General features: G+C 38.7%; 1 protein-coding gene across 6 annotated transcripts in view; it reads left to right on the top strand.

Moving 5' to 3' along the window:
• Window positions 1–23,277, top strand: part of ESRP1 (epithelial splicing regulatory protein 1) — a 48,943-nt gene that overhangs the window by 9,930 nt on the left and 15,736 nt on the right. For 4 of the 6 annotated variants that reach the window (XM_031439340.2, XM_031439339.2, XM_031439338.2 and 1 more), the window contains exons 5-13: window positions 5,700–5,798; window positions 5,934–5,988; window positions 7,241–7,351; window positions 7,476–7,608; window positions 7,704–7,746; window positions 9,879–10,180; window positions 12,975–13,193; window positions 15,415–15,613; window positions 18,499–18,667. In XM_031439340.2, coding sequence (XP_031295200.1) covers window positions 5,700–5,798; window positions 5,934–5,988; window positions 7,241–7,351; window positions 7,476–7,608; window positions 7,704–7,746; window positions 9,879–10,180; window positions 12,975–13,193; window positions 15,415–15,613; window positions 18,499–18,667 — 1,330 coding nt within the window. The remainder of the gene's footprint in view (window positions 1–5,699; window positions 5,799–5,933; window positions 5,989–7,240; window positions 7,352–7,475; window positions 7,609–7,703; window positions 7,747–9,878; window positions 10,181–12,974; window positions 13,194–15,414; window positions 15,614–18,498; window positions 18,668–23,277) is intronic. The other 2 variants (XM_010976013.3, XM_031439337.2) reach the window with 1 other exon arrangement.

Raw genomic sequence — 23,277 nt, 5'->3', positions numbered from 1 at the left:
TGCCAAGGACTTTTCAAAAGGGCTTCCTTATTGATTTAAAACTTTATCAATAAAGTGCTCACTTCAGCCCCACATATGCTAAAACTTTATCCATGGAGACTTCCTTATTGATTTAAACTATTTTACACCTAATTTTTTTTTCTAACCTTGCTTGAGACTGGGTGATAGACCTTTTAAAACATGAGCTACATGTTAGTACAGGTAAACTACAGGGTTAATTTAGCTTCTCCATTTGTGAAATTGTGTGTGTGTGTGTGTGTGTGTGTGTGTGTGTGGTTCGTTCTGCACTTAAGTGCTTACTGGTTATGATCAGTTGAGCTGGGCCTTTGCCATTGCACAAACCTTCATTGCTCTTCTTAAAAAGTGGCAGCAGACGCTGAATCCCCTTCGGTGCCCTTCCGCATCTGAAAGGGATTTGAAATATCACCAAGTGTACAGCTAAGCTAGGTTTAGTAGTTGCCCTTGTTGGCTGAACGGGGGAAGGAATTGCCTTTGGCATCGCATCAGCATGAGATGAGCCAGATCGGCGAGTCCTCTGGCTTGTGGTCTGTAATAAGTTAAGTGACTAGAAATACTGTATATTCTTGGCCAGCACTCAGAGTTGCTAGGTTAACTTTGTGTGGTTTATTTTGACTATAAAATAATTTACTTTTAAAATGTGAGTTTGAGAATTCCAAGATAGTTTTTTGTTTGTTTTAGAATGCTTTGGAAGACATCATGTGGTCTCCTTTTCCTAATTTTTTTTAACCCCTTTTTATCTCCTTGTCCTAATTTATTTATAATTTTTTTTTTTCTGAAGTAGAAATTTTCAGCTCTCTTATTGCATTAACCCCTACTTCTATCTTATTTCTTCGAAGGTATGATTGACTTGTTGGTTTTGTGCTTTGTTGGAATATCTCCTGAAGTGAGATTTGTCTGGAAGGATCTTGGTTTTTTTTCCCCTCTTGGAAAGATTAAGCTTCTGAGGAGTAGAGTTAAAACCATGGTTTTAGATTCTTCCCCCAGCATTTATTACTGGTATAAAAAAGTCCTTGTTGCCTTGGCTCCTAGTTAAATCCCTATAAGGAGCATTCTTGATTTGTTTTCTTTCAAAGCTCACTTTAAAATACAGCAGATTACTTACAGAACCAATTCTTTTGAATTATGCAACTCATATAAGGGCAGTTTAACACTTCTTTCCCATCTTTCCTTCACATAATTGTAGGAAGTTCAGTTCTTAGTTGGAGCACAATTTCAGCTTTTCTCTTGCCATACTTTGTTTGCTGTTCCTTTGTTCATTAGCACAGGAATTTTATTGAAATACATCTGGCAATATTGGCAGTTATTGTACACTGTAAATAAAAGATTGTGTTATATTTTAAGAAAGAGTAAACAGCAGGAGGGGAAGAAACAAACTTTTCTGGGGATGGTCTATGGCAATGAAAAATGGCTTTGAGTTGGAATTTTGAATTGGGATGAAATTATAACATAGTTTAAAACTGTACTTGCTTCACAATGTATTTATTTTATATTTGTACTTCTCTGAGATAGAAACTAAAAACTTAGTTTTGAAAAGATGTTGTTTACAAGCGAAAGTTGAGGGTCCTGAAACCAAATGTGCTGGTTTTCAGGAAGTCGGAAAGGATAACTTCTTTCTAGTGGAATGAGTTAATATTGACAGGCTGGATGAAATTTCTCTCTGAATTCCACCTTCGGAATGATAGACGCATGGGTTAAATCCTGAACCGTGTTTCACAGAAAGTGGCACTAAACATTCCTCCTGGTCAAATACAGGGGAGCTCTCAGGACTTCTCCAAGTTCTGTATAAATGCAGCCCTCTGCTCAGTCGCGGCCTGAAACGCGCGTTTTGTTCCCAGTGTGTGTGTCTGGCTCTTCCCCGCCTGGCGTTTCTCACGTGTAAAGCCGGCTAAGCCTGTCGGTGCTGTCGTGGCTGCCTAGAGGGCAGAATGACTAAGTTGCATGACAAGCTGCAGCCATAAATCAGGAGGCCCAGACGCATCTTTCCTTCCCTCAAGATCAGACGTGCAGCAGGTCATTCAGTATAGAATCATAAATTGGTAGGGGAAAGAATTAGTACTAAAACTTGTTTCTTATTCCCCTGTATTTGTTGTTCATGGGACATTCCGGTAAGAATTGCGAGTTGAATGAATCTTCCAAAGACTGTGGGTGGGTGGTTCAGGCCGGCAGGAGGTTGGGTGACTTTTAAAAGCTGCTAGGAGCTTAGAGCAGCTGGTCTTCCTGGTGTGTGACGACTTAAAGGGAAACATGCTGGGACGTGTTATGTGGAACCAAGTTAGCCAAATGTCTAGAACATATTCTTAATTCAAAAGGAGAATTCAGTAAACTTAATTTTTTAGCTCCAAATCTATTTATTCTGCACAGACAGGCTACATTATATTGTTACTTTTGATCCACCTCTTTCCCTCTGCTTTTATATTTACATTCGGAAAGCTTCTCACAAAGTATTGCTCAAAACAAAACAAATTAAGCAAACTTTCTTATCTCGGTGCAAGCAGTTACATACACGTAGTCAAATCAGAGCTGTTTGGTAATTCCAGCTTCATTACCTCCCAGCTTGGGGAACTGGGTGAGCTACGGAACTTCTCGAAATCCTAGTTTCTTCATCTGTTTGTTTTATTGTTATCTACCCAGCAGGGCTATTGCAAAAATAGGAGGAAATAAACAGTGTTTGGCACAAATGATGTGTCATAAAGGCCATTTATGTCAGTAGATTCTTAGAAGTGATAGTTGCTCTGGTAGACAGAAAGAGATCAGAGGAAGGTGGCCCTGTGCTCAAGAAATGCGCACTACAGTTGAAGAGAGTACTATTTTCGAGATAGTCTCTAAACAACTCTTAAATTGACGGTTGTGATTTAAGAGCGGTTAGGAAAGGATTCGGCGCTGAGCGGGACTTACCTGTGGTCCAATTTGGTTAAGGGATTAGAAAGATAACCCTAGTTGTCACTGATCGAAGAGAAAAAACTGGTTTGAATGGAACGTACTTTCCTACTTCAGTTCCTCCAAAGTTTCATTTCCCCCCAAGATTCTGTTTGGGGATGGAAAGTTACGATGTGGCAAACATTCCTGTGGCGTTCCAGTTTTGGCAGTTTTCATGTCTCTAGATCAGAAGTCAGCAAAGTTTTTCAGTAAAGGGCTAGGTAGTCAATATTTTAGGTTTTATTGCAGGCCACGTACAGTCTCTGCTCATATTCTTTCTTTACAATCCTTTAAAAATGTAAAATCCATAATTTCCTCTGGGCTGCACAAAAACACGCAGAGGATCAAGGATTGACTCCTGAGTTTTCTTGCATGTTCCTTAAGGTGCAGGGCATGCGTGTCTCTGCTGATGGGTTTTGACACAGCATCAGGTTGGTCCTTACACAGTGTTTCCTTGGTCAAATTCTTTCAGAATTTCTGTCCAGTAAATGGTCTCCTACCAGTAGAAATTTTCTCTGAAGGATCAATGGATAGTAAGGGGTTAAGCTGCAGCTTTTGGGAGCTGCTAGCTTATACCTGTGGTTTGCAAGCTGGCATGGGTTTTGCCCACCTGGGGACATTGGCCATGTCAGATAGTTTTAATTGTTAATAACTGGGGGTAGGTAGAGGTTAGCATGCTACTAAAAATCCTATAGTACACAGGGACCCTCCCCGCTTCCCAACAAAGAGTTATGCCTTACATACCACTGATGCCAGAGTTGAGAGACATTGGCTTGTATACGATGGCACTGGCCTCTTCTCTATTTCTTGGATACTTTTCTCTTTGTTTCACTGTAGGCCCTTACAAGACTGAAAGTGTTAATTAGAATTGTAGGGTTCCAGACGATTGTTTGGTGGCAAAGTTTACCTGATAAACTATGGCCAGTCACAGCTCAACTTTCTCAGTTCTATAAGGATCCTTAAAGTCCCCACATGTCCCCAGAAAACTTAGGGCAGTTGTGTCCCAAAAGCATCTTCATTCTTTGGTTGTAGTTTTTCTGTCCTGTCATCATGTCCTTTGAAAATGCCACTGAATTAGTAGATACTTCACAGCACAGCCTTCCAAGGATAATCATTTTAATGATCCCAGTCGGTGGTCATTGCTCTGTTGCTTGAACATCTCCTGGGACTGACTTTCTAATCCCTCAGTGGGCAGCATGTTTATTTCATCACTGGATTGATCTAAAGGGCAGGACTGCAGGGGGAGTGCAGAAATTATCCACCGTTTTAGCCTGATGATTATCCTATGAGTACATAAATCGGCATCTGGTGAGTTCAGATTTGTTTAGTCTTAAGTGTGATGCTTTTAAAGTGTGATTATCATGGGTCATGAAAGTTGGTCACCTGAGAGTTCTAGGAAGACAGGGGGGAATGGTACTTAGCAAATGCCTGCTTTGTGCCCTGGGCTTGTTTTATCTCATTGAATCTTCACAAAAGCCCAGGGAGGTAGCGATTATTGCAGCTTCAGCTTTGCAGAGAAGCTGAAGCTTAGTGGGGTTAAGTAATTTTCCAAGGGAACGTATGGCTGCCTTTCTGCAAGTAGTGTATTTAACTGCAGCGATGTAGCTGGTTGAGAGACAACACGAAAATGAATTTTCCTAGCACAGTGGGAAAGCAATGCCATGTCTCTTTACTGGAGGAAGGAAAGAAGCTGAGGGGATGAAATAGAAAGGGATTTTGAATGGAGAGTCAAAAGGAATAATTCTTCAGAAGATTGACTGACTTTTAGTGGGAGAGAGATCTGAGTTGTTTTTACATTGTACCCCCTTTGTGTGCAGTAAATATAGTACCTACCAACTTTTTCTTAATATCTGTCTTCATTTTTTACCCTTATTACGAAGTACCAGCCAGAAACATTTTTTATAAAATATGGCAAACGTCTTAATAACCACCAACCAGATGGCTGTTTTCATTTAAAACTCGAGAAAAGATAGTCCCATAGTATTGTTACACGCATTGTACTACATTACAAAGTGTATGCGAATTTATACGTAACACAAAGTGACTATAGCACTGAAACTTAGAAATAAAGAAATTAAATATATCAGTGACCATTAGCTTCCTGAGGTAACTATTTTGACAAAGATACATGCTTATTTTAGAGTGTAAATTAGCAAAACTTGATGGAAATCTCATCTGGTTGCACCTTCAAACCCCCCTTAAGCCATGCGTTTCTTAGAAGCCGTGTTTCCTGGCTTACCAAACACTGTGCTCAGTTAACCAAAAGCCACACTGGCCAGTGCTGGCTCTGAGTGCTTGAACTGTTTCTATAGGTTTACTCTCAAAGGACAAGCATTTGCTGCCATCCAGGATGGCACTGTTATGGGGCTCCAAAAATCTCCTAGGAGGCTAAATCTTGAAGTCATCATGTCCATTGCCTTGTGTGTGCTGTAAAGGTAGGATTAAGGGTCCTGTTAACTTTGTTGTGCACTTCATGGTTTGAAATTAAAGCACTCATTATTCATGCATTTGCTACCACTCAATTCATGTTATTACTCCTCAAGACAGGACTGTTTTGGCCATATTAACCCAAGTGGGCAGCTGGAGACTTCAGGAAGCGTGGCTGAAATCCAGACTTGATGGCAAGCAGCTACTCTGAGACTTCAAAGACTTGTCAATCAGATGCATTTTACTTGGCTTCTTGGCTCTGGGAGAATTTAATTTTGGGTTAGAAGTAACTTTGTTTTACCTCCCCAAAATGTTTCCTTAACTTAATCTCGCAGATTTGAATTTTGAGAAGAATGGTTCAGCCTCCCGGTATGGAGCCTCTCAAGTTGAAGATATGGGCAATATAATTTTAGCAATGATTTCAGACCCTTATAGTAAGTATTAGCATTCCAGCAACGTGGAACCTAGAATCTGATCCTGCCCATGTTCCCCCACCTGTACTTCTGATTTCCTCCCACAGCTTTGTCTCCCTCATAGCTAAAAAGGTGACTTGTATATTCTCATTTTAGATCACAGGTTTTCCGATCCAGAGAGAGTAAATTACAAATTTGAAAGTGGCACTTGGTAAGTACTTGAGCACTATTCTGTTGAGCCTTTATTGATGTGTTTATATTCATATTGTGTTTTTTTAACTCCCCCTTATATTTTAGCAACTTTACCAAGCCTGTTGGCTATTCGTTTTTTAATACTAGGTCATTTATCAAAGAAGTTTGTACTTTAAAGTAAGCTTAGATGTTGGGAATAACATTCAATGAAATATTTGTGTCCTTAGTCACTTGTGACCTTAGATACAGCATGTGTTTGTGTCTGTGGTTCTGATTTTAGCCTCTCTGACCTGTCCATCCTCACTGGAAAACTTCCAGAGGAAAAATCATAGGCTTTAAAAGAGTTCACAAGATTTTTACTGAGATAATTTTAAGTATTATCAGCTCAGTACTTGAAAGCAAAGGAAATGACTGGGGAAGCATGAGATGGTGGTATCTCTGATCGTAATCACAGGGAGACCTGTTTACGTTTGTAAACCACTGCAGTGAACTGTGTTGAGTTTGCTTGGTGCCTGAAGTGAACAGAAACTTCTGACATCTTTGCTCATAAGAGAGACGCTGCGTCCTATTTAGATGTGGAGAAAGTGACTCATTAGGAAAATGTCTTAGGAGTATTGAAAATAAAAATATGGGAGAATAGAACATCAAAAGGTGTCAAAATATAGAATAGGTGATTTACAAATGACTCATTAAGGGGTGGAAACTCCCAAGCATTTCCATAAACACTCTCTGTGATGGCTCCCCATTTGATATGGGTGATATTTAATGGCAAACTTCTGACCACATACACACATTACTGATGTGGGTTAATTACCAGCTTTATGTGGATCTTAAGTTTTGCTGTTAGACTGGATTTAAACCCCAGTGGTGTACTGGCCAGATCAGGGAATGAATTTAAACCTGTCCTTTTTGGCTCTGTGAAGTCACAGGCCATCAGGGTATTGGGAGAACTTCACTTCCTATGAATGGATCCTGGGTTCTTCTCAATTTGCGGCAAGCAAGCAGCAACCCAGCTGATAGGTGGTTTTCTGGGTCACCCAGCTGTGCTGCACCTGCAGGGGCAGAGGTCTTTCTATAGAAACCACCTAAGGATACTTTGAACTGTGTCCAAATAATTTTTGAGGTTATGGAGTAAGTCAGGCTGTATCACGAGTCTGTCTGAACTCCAAATAAAGAACTCCTCTTGTGCACATAGTGAAGTTGTCTTCAGGGATCACAGGTCAGACTGCCTGGTGTTAATCGTGCAATCTGAAGTTCCGCTTGGTCCACAGCAGCAAGATGGAACTTATTGATGACAACACGGTGGTCAGGGCACGAGGCTTACCATGGCAGTCTTCGGATCAAGATATTGCAAGATTCTTCAAAGGACTCAATATTGCCAAGTTGGTTTTCCTTAGTCTCTATTTCACTTAACAATCCCAAAGGGATACTAGGTTTTTCTGTCATTTTCTCCTCACTGTATTTTTATTTTTTTCCCTACTGCCTTCTGTTCTGTTATTTTAAAAGGGGCGGTGCAGCACTTTGTCTGAATGCCCAAGGTCGAAGGAACGGAGAAGCTCTGGTCAGGTTTGTGAGTGAGGAGCACAGAGACCTGGCGCTGCAGAGGCACAAGCATCACATGGGGACCCGGTACATTGAGGTGTGTCTTCACAGCCTGAGACTCCGGGCACCTTGTGTGAGTGTTAACGTCAGGAGGCTCAGAAACTGCATTTCACTTCCCTTTCTTTTTTTTAGGTTTACAAAGCAACAGGTGAAGATTTTCTGAAAATTGCTGGTGGTGAGTGCCTTTCAAATAAAGTGGCTATAATAAGAATCGAAAATTTTCATTGTATACCAGGGGTAGATAAATAGGGTCATGAATAGTTTTTATTTCCCAACGAAACATAGGAATTGACTTTTTTTAAGTGGAGGTAAGACATGTCCAATAGTATCAGTATAATGCTCGCCCTTGGGCTTGAGTCAACCAACTGTGGTTAAATAGTCATTAAAAATAGTATTATACAAAGGTCAAAAGGTCATATAATGTTGTGTACAAAGGGAAAGAGTTCTTGAAAGAAATTAAATAGAAAACTACCTTCAAACAGCCATACCAGAATACCTGGAATTGTTACATGTCTGCTTCTAATTTTTCTCTTCACTTCCTTAACTCTTCAGTGGCCAGGAACATGCAGCTTTCTGGTTCTACTATTTTAGGATATGTAGTGTTTGTAGTAATATTGTGGATATGTAGTGTTTGTAGTAATATTGTGGATATGTAGTGTTTGCAGTAAAAAGAAAGAAGTGGGAACAGATAGTCTTTAATTCTTGAGTGATTCATAACTTTAAAACCTAAAAATAACAGATGCATTAAAAAATGTTAATTATGGTTTGTTCCTTAGACTTTTTTCTGTACCTGTAACTGTAAATTTCTATTGCTCTGTTCATACTGCTTTAATTTTCTTTGTCCTTTTAGTATATTATGAATATCTTCAGATGCTACTCAGTTTTCTAAAAAATTTTAAATATTTGGGTTTTTTTGCTTGTTCATAATGCTTTTTTTTTTTTAATTGAAGTATAGTCAATTACAATGTGTCAATTTCTGGTATATAGCATAATATCCCAGTCATGCATATATATACATATATTCATTTTCATAGTTTTTTCATTAAAGGTTATTACAATTCAATGTTAATTGCTTATACAGTGTTATATGTACTGTAATCTTTTTTCAAACAATCCCATTGGGCATTTAGAGCTTATTTCCAGCTCTTCACTCTTTGTTGCAGTAAATATTTTTGTATCTCATTAGGCTAAATCTCTAAAAGTAGGACAGCTAAATCAAAGGATGTGGGTGGCCTTTTAGGGGCTTTTGACACCTATTGCCAAAATATACAAGGGTGGCTTTCACTTAAATACAGAGAACATTTATATCCCTTCACTATATAACCCTGTTAAAAATCTTTGCAACTGTAAGGCCAGTAGTAACAGCATCCTGTTTATACAGTTTACTAGTATATTTCTTGCATTTATTTCTCAAAATAAGGCTTCCAAATTCAGAGCTTCAAGTTGAGTAGTGTTTCCAAAGTTCCCAAAGCAATGTTTGACATTGTTTGGGGATAAAGTATATTTGCTATGGTCCTGAGACTCCATGGTAATTCCATCATACATTGCAGATGACAGAGTTAACTGGTGTTCACATCAATGCTGGGGACTGCGTGGTATGTGGGTAGCGTGATAAGAATTTGCTCTTAGGGAAAATATTACTAGTGTATGAACTCGAATGGTGTATGTTTGAGTATCTTCTGCATGCAGCACTATACAAAATGCTTTATGTGTTAGGCAGAGTGTTGATAAATGTTGAAACTAGAAGCCAAGTATATTCCTTTATACCATTCTCTCTACTTGAGTATGTTTGAAGCTTTCTTAATAAAAAGTTATTGGGAAAATAATGAAAATCACTGAAGTGCTTTATACGTAATGATTTACTCTCATAATTTATGAGGTAGGTAATTTCACTCCCATTTTACAGATGAGGAAACTGAGACACAGAAATTAAACTTGACTGAGATTACATCTTAGTAAATGGCAAAGCAACAACTAGATCCAGACATTCTAGCTCCAAGACCTGGGCTCTTAACCACCATGATGACTAGTTGCCTCTCCATGAGAAAAATATGGTGGTTGGCCCATGATTTTACTGTCAAGCTACTTTCCTAAATTAAGAGAGATGTTTTATGAAAATAGTAGGGGGGAAGTTTGAAATATGTGGGAGGAGAATTGTGATTCCTGGGATGTTATTATGAATTCACTTGGGAGTATGGGTCTTAATTATGAATTCAAGACATTGCCAAGAATTTTACCATTTTAAATTTGGTGAAGTTGATGACTTAACCATTTCTCCCCATACTTCCCGATATTTGTCTTCCCCAGGTACATCGAATGAGGTAGCCCAATTTCTCTCCAAGGAAAACCAAGTCATTGTCCGCATGCGGGGGCTCCCATTCACAGCCACAGCTGACGAGGTGGTAGCCTTCTTCGGACAGCATTGCCCCATTACTGGGGGGAAGGAAGGCATCCTCTTTGTTACCTACCCAGATGGTAGGCCAACAGGGGACGCTTTTGTCCTCTTTGCTTGTGAGGAGTACGCACAGAACGCACTGAGGAAGCACAAGGACTTGTTGGGTAAAAGATACATTGAACTCTTCAGGAGCACAGCAGCTGAAGTCCAGCAGGTTGGTTTTTAAGAGCATATTGGTGGTTTTGCTTCATTTCTGTTCTTTATTTCTGAAAACAATCCTGTATTATTCATTGTTTTAAAAGAAAACTTGGAAATTACAGAAAGTATGTGCATGAAAAGAAATCTTATTCTGTAACCAAATGACGGCCACTATTGTCCTGAATACACACAAAAAAAAATACCATGTTTTAATATAACTGAAATATTGCTATACGTATGCTTTTGTATGCTGTTTCAAAAGTTTACTCATGTCTGAAAATTTTGATCTCTAAGTTAATACTATGTCTCACAGAGATATATCATTTATTTACAAATTCTATGGTATATTTGAGTTGGGGTGGGGTTTTTTTCTATCATAAGAAGTTTCTGGTAAACATGCTCATAGAACTCAATTTCTGATCAATTTCTTTAGAACTGAACATAAGGTGAGCACTTCTAAGGTTTTAATGTGTTGCCAAATTTATTTCCCAAAAGGCTTGATCAGTTCCATCCTGTTGGGGACAGTGCAAAGTGCCCTTTTGTCCTGTTACTACATTTCAGAATTGAGCGTTGTTTTTGAGGCGAAAATGGGGCAGTCAGTTCCTGAAAGCTCACTGAGATCCAGGCAGAAAACCATCTGTAGGGTCTCAAGCCTTTTGGCTCCTCCTCTTGACTTGCCATCTGAACATTTCTCTTCAAGGGTCAGTTCGTATTTCCTTTGCAACTGAGACCATGCAGACTGCTTCCCATGGCTCTTCAACTTATCCTAGTTGGCTCCCACAGTAGAACATAGTCATTTTAATGATTATTTTGGTCTTCTCTGCAAGCAGTTCGGACACTGACTATTATTTCTGTGAGTTTGTAAAATGGTTTTGTCAGGCTAGCCTCTGCAAAGCCCATTGTGCGTTACAATTGAAAATAATTCCCCCGAGTTAAATAGAGCCGTTCACCTGCTGGGGGTCAAATTGATTTTTACACCTAGAATGAGCGTGGGTGAAATGCCAAGTTCCGTGGTCTGTCGTACTAGTGTTCTTGACTCCAAGCTACGAGCACACTTACAGTTTAAACAACTCTGTACCTTGTTGAAAATGAGTATCATAAATTCTGAATCTCTGAAATATGCTGCGCATGTTTGAGTCTTCAAACATTCCATACATTCTTCCCAAATTAGTAGAATTTTAATTTTAGATTTTTACTTGGAAGAATAGTTTGACAGAAATCATAGCTTAGGTGGACTACGCCAGGGCCCCGGCTACCGTAGGCTAATTGCTTTGGGTGTTTCCGTGTGACTCTAACATAAGATGGTTCTGAGTGTGGTTGAGCTCCCTCTCCAGCCTCCTGTCCCTAATGATTTATTTGCTAAGTGTTGAAGTAGCCGTAGACTCTGCACTGTCTTCTTTTCATTACTAATGATCATTTCAGTCAATAACTTTCTCACCTCCTGTTTGGCAGGCACTGTACATGCCAGACCACTTCTTGCCCTGAGTTTGTTTATAACCACATTTATTTTCTATTCTTGTTCTTCCCCAAATGTTTGTGCTGTGTCTGGATTGCTGGTATATATTTTTAAAAGTCTTGCTTTCCTTTTGTCATGAAATTTCTTTGGCTGTGTTGTGTTTATTCTTTGATTGTTGTCACTTCTTATTCAGATAGCAACTGGACAGGGTTTGAGTGAGGAAATTAGGGTAATTTGGGGGGAGTTCATTGATTGCTTTGTATTTTCAGGTTATGGGATGATAAAAGGCTGCAATTATAAAGAGTTCAGAAAACCTGGGGATGCCTCATGACACAGGGACCTCCTAGTGTTATCAGCTAGTAAACACATTCTAACGTAAGACAAAAATAGACAAGAACTTTGGAAGTTTTGCCTGAGAACAGTTCTTTCTCCAAAATATACCTGACCTCTCATCCATTCTCAAGATAGCTGAATTTCATGAATTTAAAAGATAGTCAGGACCCTCTGTCTTGTTACTGTCTCAAATTCACCTGGAAACTAGGTAATTATTTTCATTGTCACAAAATGATTTTTCAGGTTTATATTTTCCAACCATTCTGTCTTCTGCTTTATACATTATTATAAATGTGACATTATATTTTAATATAATCCAGAGTCACTGTTTGACCTGTGATTCCTTTACTGGGTGATTTTCTTTATCCTTCTTGGGTTTGGAGATAGACTATGAAGACAGTATTAAGAAGAACACTGTACCTAGTGAAATGAAATCTAATAGGCTGCTGTATAAACCCACACTTAACAATATGTCCCGATTCTTATAAAAGCAACAGGCTTTTTTTAAATTTTAATATGTCATTTTATGCTATTTTTTGTTGAGGGGGTAGGTAATTAGGTTTATTTATTAATCCAGTTTTAGAGGAGGCACTGGGGATTGAACCCAGGGCCTCGGGCAGGCCAAGCATGCACTCTACCACTTGAGCATCCCCTCCCCAAAAGCAACAGACTTTAAGCGTAGTTGCCTCAAGGCAGATGGTGACGCATCTGTCCAGGTGGATGCATCCTTAATCTAAGCGCGTTGTGTCATGTGTGGTGTACACCTCAGCATGCATTTGACAGAAGCATCGTGCTTTCCCAGCTATAAAGCATGAATGACTTCCTCCATGAGTGCTTCTCAAACTTCAGTAAGCTTGTGGATCACCCGGGGATCTTGTTAAAATGCAGACTCGTATTTACTAGGTTGGGGCGGAGCTGAGATTGTGCACTTCTAACAGTTCCCCAGGGAAGCCAGTGCTGGTCTGCAGTTAGCCTTGGAGTAGCAAGGCTCTGACTCCCCTCTGTTTTGCTTTGAGTACAGGTGCTGAACCGATTCTCCTCGGCCCCTCTCATTCCACTTCCAACCCCTCCCATTATTCCAGTACTACCTCAGCAATTTGTGCCCCCTACAAACATTAGAGACTGTGTACGCCTTCGAGGTCTTCCCTACGCGGCCACAATTGAGGACATCCTGGACTTTCTTGGGGAATTTTCCACAGATATTCGAACTCACGGAGTCCACATGGTACTGAATCACCAGGTAAGAAAGTCACTTACTGGAAAATTGGTTTATTCTTATTATCAAAGGCATTTTTCCAAGAAAAGAGTAACAGATCATCAGTAAGTCTTGAAGGAAAGATTTAACTATAAATGTGAGAGGTCTTTAAGGTGAACTTCAGAAAGAATGCTATCATTGTTGTGGTAATTCAAATTCAGCTCTGATTCCATCATCACAAGTGTCCATCAAATTATCAACAGCATCAGAGCATCAGGTAGGAGACATACATCAGTCTAATACAGTGTTTTACTGTTGAAACTACTGAACTCTGCCACTCTGTTGTCGTAGTGTGAAAGCAGCCATAGATGATGCATAAACCAATGAGCATGTCTATCTTCCCGTATATTTTGTATCCAGATTTTTTGGAAATGGCTTGTTTCATTTCACACATATGTTAGACATCAAGTTGCGTTCAATACAGTGCAAATTCAAAAAGAAAGGACTTGTATCTCCACCACCTAGAACACTGTGATTATAATAGACACTCAAATGTATTAATGAATTAATTGTTGAGAATCCTTTATCAAAATCTAATCAGATTCTTACAGTATGCAGGTATATAGTCTAAGCATAATAAAAGTAGCTCCTGGCTTTTTGTCTCTTGATTTCTCGTTAAATAAAATTAACTATATTAGTTGCTGGGCAGTTCGTCAGGGCTTTGTGCTATCTAAGCAAGACGGAATTCTAAAAACCCATAAACCACATAATTCCAGTTAAAATAGGAATTCTTTATTAAAAGCAAAGTTATTAATTTTTAAAAGCAAGGTGTTTTCTGTGCATCATTGGTTGAATATAGGTTTGTATTGGAGATATTTTTTCTAAACTGCTAGTTTCCCACTTTCTCTTCTCATGTGAGGATTTAGTCACATTCATAACTGAAATCCTGTCTCACTGGAAAGTGTATGCCACTGGGTACAAGGAACTGGAGAACGTCCTGAGCCCTTGCTTGGTTTTCTACACCAACACATGCTCATTCTAACTCTTACATCAATATTAAGCTATACAACTTTTTATCTGACTAGGAATCCTCTTGGCATGCTTCACCAGTGGGAGTCCTTTTGAATAAAATTCCCCACAATTTAGCATCACCAGGGAATTGTTTGGTTTCTCTCTGAGTCACCATTTCTAATAACCCGGGGGCTACTATTACTCTTTGATTAACAGCAGTAGACAGATTTGCCTCTCATTGACCCTGGTGACCTCCTGTGATTGCACTTGGAAGAAATGCTTTGATGATGGACAAGCTTTTAGCTGCCTCGAAGATGTTAGTTTTCCATCTTGGAATGGGTTTCCCTGGTGTCCCTAATTTCCCTGGTATGGTAACTCTTATGGTAACTTGCATGGTAATAATTTGTACTAAATAGTCCCTTAGAGACTTTAAAGAAATGCATAAAATAAGACAGGAGTCCTATAAGCTGGTTGTCTTTTCTCTCCCATGAAATGTCTCTGCTAAATAAAAACTAAGGCGTTCTGGTTCTGTGGAACAGAAATTTACCAGCTTCCTTTTAAATAGGATTTTTAGCAAGCTATTAGTAACAGAGGAAATCTCCTTAAACACCAAGGTTTAAACGGCGGAGATGCCAGGGAAGAGGCGCGGGAAGGGCTCCCAGTGCCCATGCTGCAGTCGTCACTGTTCTTTGCGACGCCCAATTCCCATTCTCCTTCCTCATCCCCAAGCCATGTCCCAAACGAGGCTTCAGGGAGATGGGAAAGAGAACTTGCAGGTCAGTGAGAGACAGAATTGAGAGCTGAAAGAGAACACTGGCTTGTTCAGTTTCACTTAGGAGCTCTACGTACATAAAGCTCTAATATGGCTTCTGTTACTAGCTTTTCTCAACTGAGTAGATTTAATTGGATTTTTTAGAAAGGAAAAACCCAGTATCCAGTCCTATACTTTGAAACCACAGTCACAAGGAGACCCTTTCAAAAGCCCACAAATCTAGTATTAATTGATAGAAACCAAAAAAGGATCATTTTCAGCTATGAGCTCTCAAAACCACTTCTTCCAGGTTTTGTGGGCGATTTTGTTGATTAGGTGATGAAATGCAAGTTAGGTTTCAGTAGATCACACTCACCCAGATTTTGTGGCTAAACTGTCTTACTATGGGTGATTGTCACTCACTTTTGCATGTTTTGTAAGCAACCATTTCCTTGTTGAAGGAGACAGTCTCCTTTTGTTTTTATTCTTCCCCCACACGCTCAGGGCCGCCCATCAGGAGATGCCTTTATCCAGATGAAGTCTGCGGACAGAGCGTTTATGGCTGCACAGAAGTGTCATAAAAAAACCATGAAGGACAGATATGTTGAAGTCTTTCAGTGTTCAGCTGAGGAGATGAACTTTGTGTTAATGGGGGGCACTTTAAATCGAAATGGCTTATCCCCACCGCCATGTAAGTTACCATGTAAGTTTTTCTTGGGTCTTGGCGCTATTCTACGCTATATGCTGGTAGGTGCTTGAGCTGCTTTCATAACTTTCTGTGCCCCTGGTTCTTTCTGAGGCAGGTGAGGTGGTTATACAAGGCTTTCCCATCTGAAATCGGTAGTATCTGGTAATCATTTAAGACCTTGGTTGTGGACACCCATAATTAGAGATGCTACGAATACCGCCTTTCAAATTATATTCTTGCTTTTCCAGTGATAAGCACTTGATTTCTGAAGCTTAGTGTGCTCAAGATAAGCACTGACTCTGGGAGGCAACCTGGCTATGTAGCTATTTGAATACGCATTTAAAGAGAAAATAAGTATGGCCAGATGTTTTCTTCTTTTGTGTGTGTAACACATTAAGCTTTTTTTGTTTTTTTAAAGAAGGGTGATTTGATGCCCTTTTTACATTTTTAATTTTTTGAGCACTCGATATTTTTTGGAAAGGATAACCTGCAGAGCATCTCTCTTGCTCTCCAGGATATCTGGAATGAGCAAGTTAGTAAAGAAATATAAATGCGTAAATTAGCCAAAGTTTCCATTGGATCACAGGATCAGTGCTTAATATCAAGCCATGCTCTTGCTCATTGGCACCGGGGTGCAAGCCATCTGGAATCTTATTTGAGAGGAACAAGACTTTAGTCTGGAGACCAAGTTCTGGTTCGTGACTAAGGAACTTCTGGGGATCTGATGTTAAAAGTTGAATTTTTGGACAAAGTTTTCAGTATAAGTAAGACATACCTAATTCGGAAGCATGTTGGATATGTTTAAAGAATGTAGCATTTGGAATACAGTCTAAAGATAACTGAGAATGTACACTGGATTATGTGCTTGATTCCAATCAAATGGGGGAGTGTTAAGACATCACTTTCTAGTAAGAGGGATCTATACCAAAACCTTTTTGATAAAGTATTCTTTGTAGGACATTTACTGGGACTTAAATCTTTTTTTTTTTCCCCCTTTGGAATTTCTAAATGCTAATGTTTATCTGCTGCTTGCTGTTGCTGAATATCTAATAGTTGATCACTAATGAGTTTCAAGTTTTAAAAATGTATGATTGGGTTTAAGTGGATATCTTGAGGTAATCTTAGCCGTTTGTATGTTTCCTATCCATAAATTACTGATAATATCAGTAACTTTTACTATTCCCTTTCGTGATAATCTGTCAAGCATTGTGAGATAAGGGAATTTCTCCGTCATGTACAACCCAGATTCTTTTCCTGTGATGTACAACCCAAATTCTTTTTCTTTTCTCTTTTTGGTGGAAAAGTGGTCGTTAGACACTTTCTTTATAAGACTTTCATTTCTTCCCTTTTCCCCCTCATAAGCTGTAAAATAACTTAATTTTTAAATGCATTTTTTGGGCATACAAATGTATTTCCATGTCTTTTTTTTTTTTAAAGGAGGTACTGGGAATTGAACCCAGGACCTCGTGCATGCTAAGCAGGAGCTCTACCACTGAGCTATACACTCCCCCCCCATTTCCATAGCTTTTAATACTTTCTAAAATTTTAAAAATTTGACCATTAGTCATTTTAGTGGAAGAGTTTATGCTTAAAAAAATCAGAATTCCAATTTATGCATGTTATTATGCTTGTTCTACTGGACTTTTTCTTTTTTCTTTTTTTTTTTTTTTTTTTTTTTGTCTGATAGCCTAATTATGACTTAGGTGTCTCAGTTTGTCCTGTTTGCCCTATTTGTGGACTCTTTAAGGCCAGGGATCACAATTTTAAAATTACTACATTAAGTATTTAGCATACAGCACAGTTTATGGTGGGTATGAAGGAGGCACCCAGAAGTTGACCATGAGAGCAGTATGTTGGTCTCTGGCTTATGGGCCCATCTTCAGCTGACTCTCTTACTCACCTCCATAGACATATGGAAACTCATAAGAAGAGCAAAAGACAATAGGGATTTTCATGTAAAAAGTTATCCCTTGGGCCTCAGCTGTTTGCAAAATATATTAGGTGGTTCTAGGTCTGAAAACTTAAGTCAGGGATCAGGGACCCCAGATTCAGGCGACCTTCCAGTTAACTCTTCTGGATGAAGCCGGCCTAGGGAGTCGTGTTCATCCCATAAGTTAAAGCTAGTGACCAAAAACTGGTCTGACTTAAGTAAGTTACTGGGCCTCGAAGATGCTGCATAACCAGAAGACAAAGGAATTTAATCCTTTCTGTTTTCCATTTAATCTGAGTCAGCTTTTCACCAGCTGACTCTCAGGAAGGCTTGCACAGATATTTCTTCCGGGTTATTTCCCAGGTTGTTTTTTGGGGTTTTTTTGTTTTAATACTGATCTAAAGATGTAGATTAGCTTCAAAGCTTATCTTCTGGGTTGCCTTTGGGTGTAAATAACACAGAGTTGATCTACTTAGTTTACTCCAGTACAGTCTATGCTTTGGTGTACGTTTGTTACTGGTGAACAGGGTTTTGTCATAACTGTCTTCATGTTGTGTTGTACTATAGAATAGATAACAAGATGGAATAGCAGCATAGCTCTCGAGGCGGGGGGGAAAAACCCAGCCTTTAGTTTGAGGTTATACCAAATGTCAGCCCCAAGTTTCTTTCCTCAAAGGGTTAGTTTGTGGATACTCAGGAATGGGGGGAAAAAATTCGTATGTCATGAAATGGTTGAGAAGACTTGAAAGTCCACTTGATTCTGGTTTTTCCAAATTTCAGACTAAGAATGATAAGAGTGTGAGATCTAAGATTGCTTCTAGTGCGTTATCTTTATAATCAAAAGGAAGCTGCTTGGGTCGGTATAAAAACCTGGTGTGTATGGAACAGTGACCTCACTTATGGCTTTAGTGCTAGAGCATGTGTTAACTATTAACAGTATATCTCAAAGTCTCTCTCTTTGCTTATTTAGGCCTGTCTCCTCCCTCCTACACATTTCCAGCCCCTGCAGCAGTCATTCCTACTGAAGCTGCCATCTACCAGCCCTCCGTGCTCTTGAACCCACGAGCGCTGCAGCCCTCCACGGCATACTACCCAGCGGGCACTCAGCTCTTCATGAACTACACAGCCTATTATCCCAGGTAAAGCTCTGATGGAAGTGGACAGGAAGGGCAGAAACAAAGCACTCCTTTGATAGCCAGTGCCCGAGTTCACAAAAGAATATTGTCTGCCCCACTGAAGGTTAGCATGGCAGGCAACAGCTTCTGGTCATATCTCTGACCAAGAAGGTTGTTTCAAAACAAACCAAAATGTGTGGGTTTTTTTAACTGTATATTGACAGCATAATCTTTTAGGTTACCTATGTATACAACTTTCCTTTTTCCTTTCTCCTATTTTAGGGCCATTAGTGTGGAGTCATTGTAATAGGGTGGTAAAGTCATGTGAATGAATTACAGAATAGGAAAATTCATAATGAGAACAATTATGTTTCTAAGTAGCATGAATTCATGTCGACCTCCAGTAAGTTAAAATTGTTTTAAGTTTTATAGGACTTGTAGTTTGTCCCCGCTAAATCTTTACTAACAAGTCTAGAGTGAGATTATTCAGTACTTTCTTAGAATCAATATATTTTAAATCTGATTCTTTTTAGTTGTGCTCAATTTCTTGGAGACAGCAGGGTATAATGGAAAGAGATTTGTCCGTCTGGAAGTGGGGAGAGCTGAGCTTTAGTCTCATCTCTTCTACGTGGGGCAATTTACTTAACGTTTCTGGCTCTTATAGAATGATGGGATTGGCCCAGTTTTTGGCATTCCTCCGAAGTCTGATTGCTTGTGACTCCAACTTGGGTATATAATGACCTCTCATTCTCAATATTCTTTTCAAAAAATTGTTTTAAAAAGATCTTTGTTTAGCCAGTAACAACTTCGTTTTATTAAAAATAAAATTTAACTTTGGCACAAGCAATATTGCTAAAAAAAATTTCAAAATTATACCAAGCCTTGTTTGTTTCTTCTCAAGCTATTTAAATGTTTTGAGTACACCCACCAATATGCAAGTGAGGAAGTGAGGTTTTTGATAAGTGAACTGGAAGTGGCCTGGAACTAACCTATCTGACCCCTACAGTTGCTATTGTGTTTTTATTCCCTCTCCCTCTATAGTTTTCCAACAGGGAGCAAGAACTTTGGAATCTTGGTAGCAGCAAAGCTTGTAGCCATTATTAATTATATTTGATCATTCTTTTAGGAGTTTTAAAAACATTCATTAATGCTATTAAAAATAATCTTTATTCTATTGGGGAAGACGAATAGGGAGGAAGCCATGATAATCATCAGCTGGCCAGCTTTTGAAGGTTTGAAAAGGCTCAAAAGCATAAGTAATTATTCACAGTTGAGTACTGTGTCAGGCACCCAGCCCAATCCCAGTCTGTCATCTTCTCTGGACCTTGTGACAATCACTTGCTGGTAGTGAGCACTGGTTATAAGAAAGATCTTTGTCCTCCTTTCTTACGCACCAGAATGTCAGGAGTGGAATGCATTGTGCCACAGATGCCTGGTGCGGTTTCTTGTGCCTATAAGACATTTGCAGAGTATCCAGGTCCACCACTGACTTGCTATCCGGACCCTGTTAAAAGAAGGAATCTCTTAAAGACAGTTTCCCATCATGGTGAGATATGAAATTGAGTCTTGAATTGAAGCCCCAAAGGCAGAAGGAACTGACATTTATGGCTTAATATTTCCTGTAATTTGGGGCTTGGGTTATATGTTAATTTTTTTCTACTATTAGTTTTAAAGTTTGTGATGTCCTCAATGTCCTCGTTATTAAGTCTAAGAGTATAGAAGTATGAATAAAAGTAGACTGCCATTTTTATATAGCTCCAAGTCTACAGCTATTTGGTAACATAGACATGTGTATGTTTATAAATGTGGCAAACTACTGTACTGCCCACTTGCTCTTTTTTTTTTTTTAAACTTACCAGTATGTCACTGACTTCTTCTCTAAGGAATATTTGTATACTTACCTCACTGTTGAAACTTCCACATGATACCCCAAGAGTGAAAATATATCACAATGTAACAGTCCTTTATTTTTTTGACTTCTAATGTTTTCTCTGTCAAAGTTCATATTGATCTTTATATACTTCTATTTCTGTTTCACAGAAGTGAAATTTTTAAATCAAAGGTCATGTGTGTTCTATTTAAATTAACATTCCCAAGTAACTCCTAGTACATTTCGTTATTTTGCGTTTTTCCTGACTGAAATTACTTACCCAAACACGGTGCTCAAACATGGCGATGTGTTGTTAGTTGTACTTAAAATCTGGAATCGTTTCAAAAGCAAATTCCAAAAACCATAAAATATTTTGCAGTTTTGGCATAACACAAACACTCACATGACTGTAAGGCATTTGAAGAACTGTTATGTAAATGTTCAACTGTATTTTGGCCTATTCTCTGACACAGAGGAAACTGTGAGATAGCATACTTTAGGCTAAAACAAGATATTAAATCTATTTTCTGCTTATGAACTTTTTTCCCCCTTTCTTTCCTTCCTGGGAAGAAAGTTTCAGTTACCCAGTATCCCAGAGCTTAGCCTAGGTTACCAAAGAATTAGAAGGGGCTGTCTGTTCACGCCCACTCTGCTTATCACTCAGAACTCTGTTCTGTCACTTTTTCTCTCCCGTTACATGAAGTCCTACCTTTTGTTCTGACCTCTCATTTTTCATAGAAAAGAATATTCTCTTTTTCATCAAAGCTGTAGCACAAGTGAGAAACATGCTGTGTCTTCAACTAAATGTCATGTAATTTAAGGAAAGGTGGATTAACATAAATGTCTCGTATATATCCACCACCTCACCTTTTGTCGGACATTATAAATGATAACTTATCACCTTGAACCAAAAGAGAGAGCAAGGGATGTCTGACATTTTTAACAAGTGAGGCTTTATTTGCATGCCCATGAGAAAAGTTTATGGGTGTGGGGAAAGCCTTTTCTTTCTTGGGATAACCATTTCTTGTAAAATCAGCCTCTTTCTGTCCAAGCATTGAACAGGTCTGTTTAGTAATGTTGAGGCATTTTGCAGTGCTTGGTTTGTTGTGTAATGTAATGTTTTTGTATTCTTTTGTGAAATTCTCTGCACTTTAACCAAAACAATACCAAGCCTGCATTTCCTATTTTGAACTTGACTTTCTTGTTCCAGTTTCTTTCTTTCTATTTTTTTTTAATTTAGAAAAGTTTAGGGTCACAGGCAGTTATAACAAACAGTACAGAGTTCCCATATACGCTTTACCTAGTTTCTTCCAATAGTAACATTTGGCAACCAGTTTACTTTCTAATTTACTTGTTGAAAGCTTTCTGATAGGCCCAAGAAAAAATAAGGACTCTAGGTTAAAAAAAAAATGTTTTTTTACTACTGAAATATTTAGTGCCAAAATTGCAAACTGGAATTCAGCATGCAATGAAATGATACTACAATATTGTAGCAATGCGATAGTAATGCAGTCAGGCGATGTTGTGATAACAGGGGAGCACCAGATAATTTTTGTTGTAGGAACAACTCTTTTCAGTTTGAATGACATTGCTAAATGATGTGAGCAAAAACTGTGAGAGGGAATTCACTCTCTACTGTCAGTCGCTGAGAATTCAGCGTAGTTTCATGGAAGAAATAGTCATTTGCTAAAGACCTTGTTCATATAATGAGTAGTTCAGGAAATTAAAATAAAAGTATGCTTTAAGTTCTTTTAACATTGTAGAAACTTATCAGTGCAGTGAACCTCAAGTAAAAATATTTTAATTACTCAAAACACTTGATTGATTTCAATGTATAAGTTTTTTCCCCTAGGGATTTTCTTATAGAGTGGGGATGGTACTGTATATGCTATTTTCAAACATAACTTTAAAGAAATTGATATTACAGAAATTCTCAAACAAGCATAATTTAAGAGAATGTCTGCGACCCAATTTCAACAATATCAACATTTTGCCAGTCTTGTTTGATCCATCTCCACCGTTTCCCCTGCTACACCCCTACCTCCAGGACATTTTAAAGCACAAAAACCTAGAGATCATTTCTTTCACCTGTTGCTATTCATGTGCCCACTGTAACTTTTGCTTAAGCACCTTATTCTTAAGCATTAATGACGTCAGTTGAAGCAAAGAATTAAAAACCCATGTGCCAATCGCCATATGTTATGTGGTCTTTTAGGCTGCCTTTTGTTTTTTTAACTAAAGACAAAATGGCTTTATTAGCAAACATTTTCCATTTAAGTGTGGAATAAAACTATAGTAACCACAAAGACAGAATGGTGTTATTTCCCTAGAAGGAGGTTCTGGTTTGTGGGCAAAAGGGTGTGATGGAGTCCTACTGCCTGCTCTACTTGTACCTCCCGCTGCTGTGCTCTGTTCCTGTTCAAAAATAAGACAAAAGTGCATTTAAATAACAGAAACCTCAAAATAGCTTCCAAAATAATAACTTCTGTGAATGTGCTCTCTCATAATTTTCTTCTATTGCTTTGCCAGGGAGCAGGAATGTCTATGGATCAGTGTGTTTTGCTACTTTTAGATTTTTCATCAAAACATTACTATTTATTTATTTATAATAGACTTTATTCTTTTAGAGCAATTTCAGGTTCACAGCAGAATTGAGCAGAAAATACAGAGTTTGCACACAGCCCTCCCCACCCACACATATATACTGCCCTACCCTCAACATCCCTCATCAGTGTGGCACATTTGGTACAATCGATGAACCAAC

The sequence above is a fragment of the Camelus dromedarius genome, chromosome 20 (genome assembly GCF_036321535.1).
Source record: "Camelus dromedarius isolate mCamDro1 chromosome 20, mCamDro1.pat, whole genome shotgun sequence".
NCBI classification, from domain to species: Eukaryota; Metazoa; Chordata; class Mammalia; order Artiodactyla; family Camelidae; genus Camelus; species Camelus dromedarius.
This window is presented reverse-complemented; position numbering and strand designations above follow the sequence as displayed.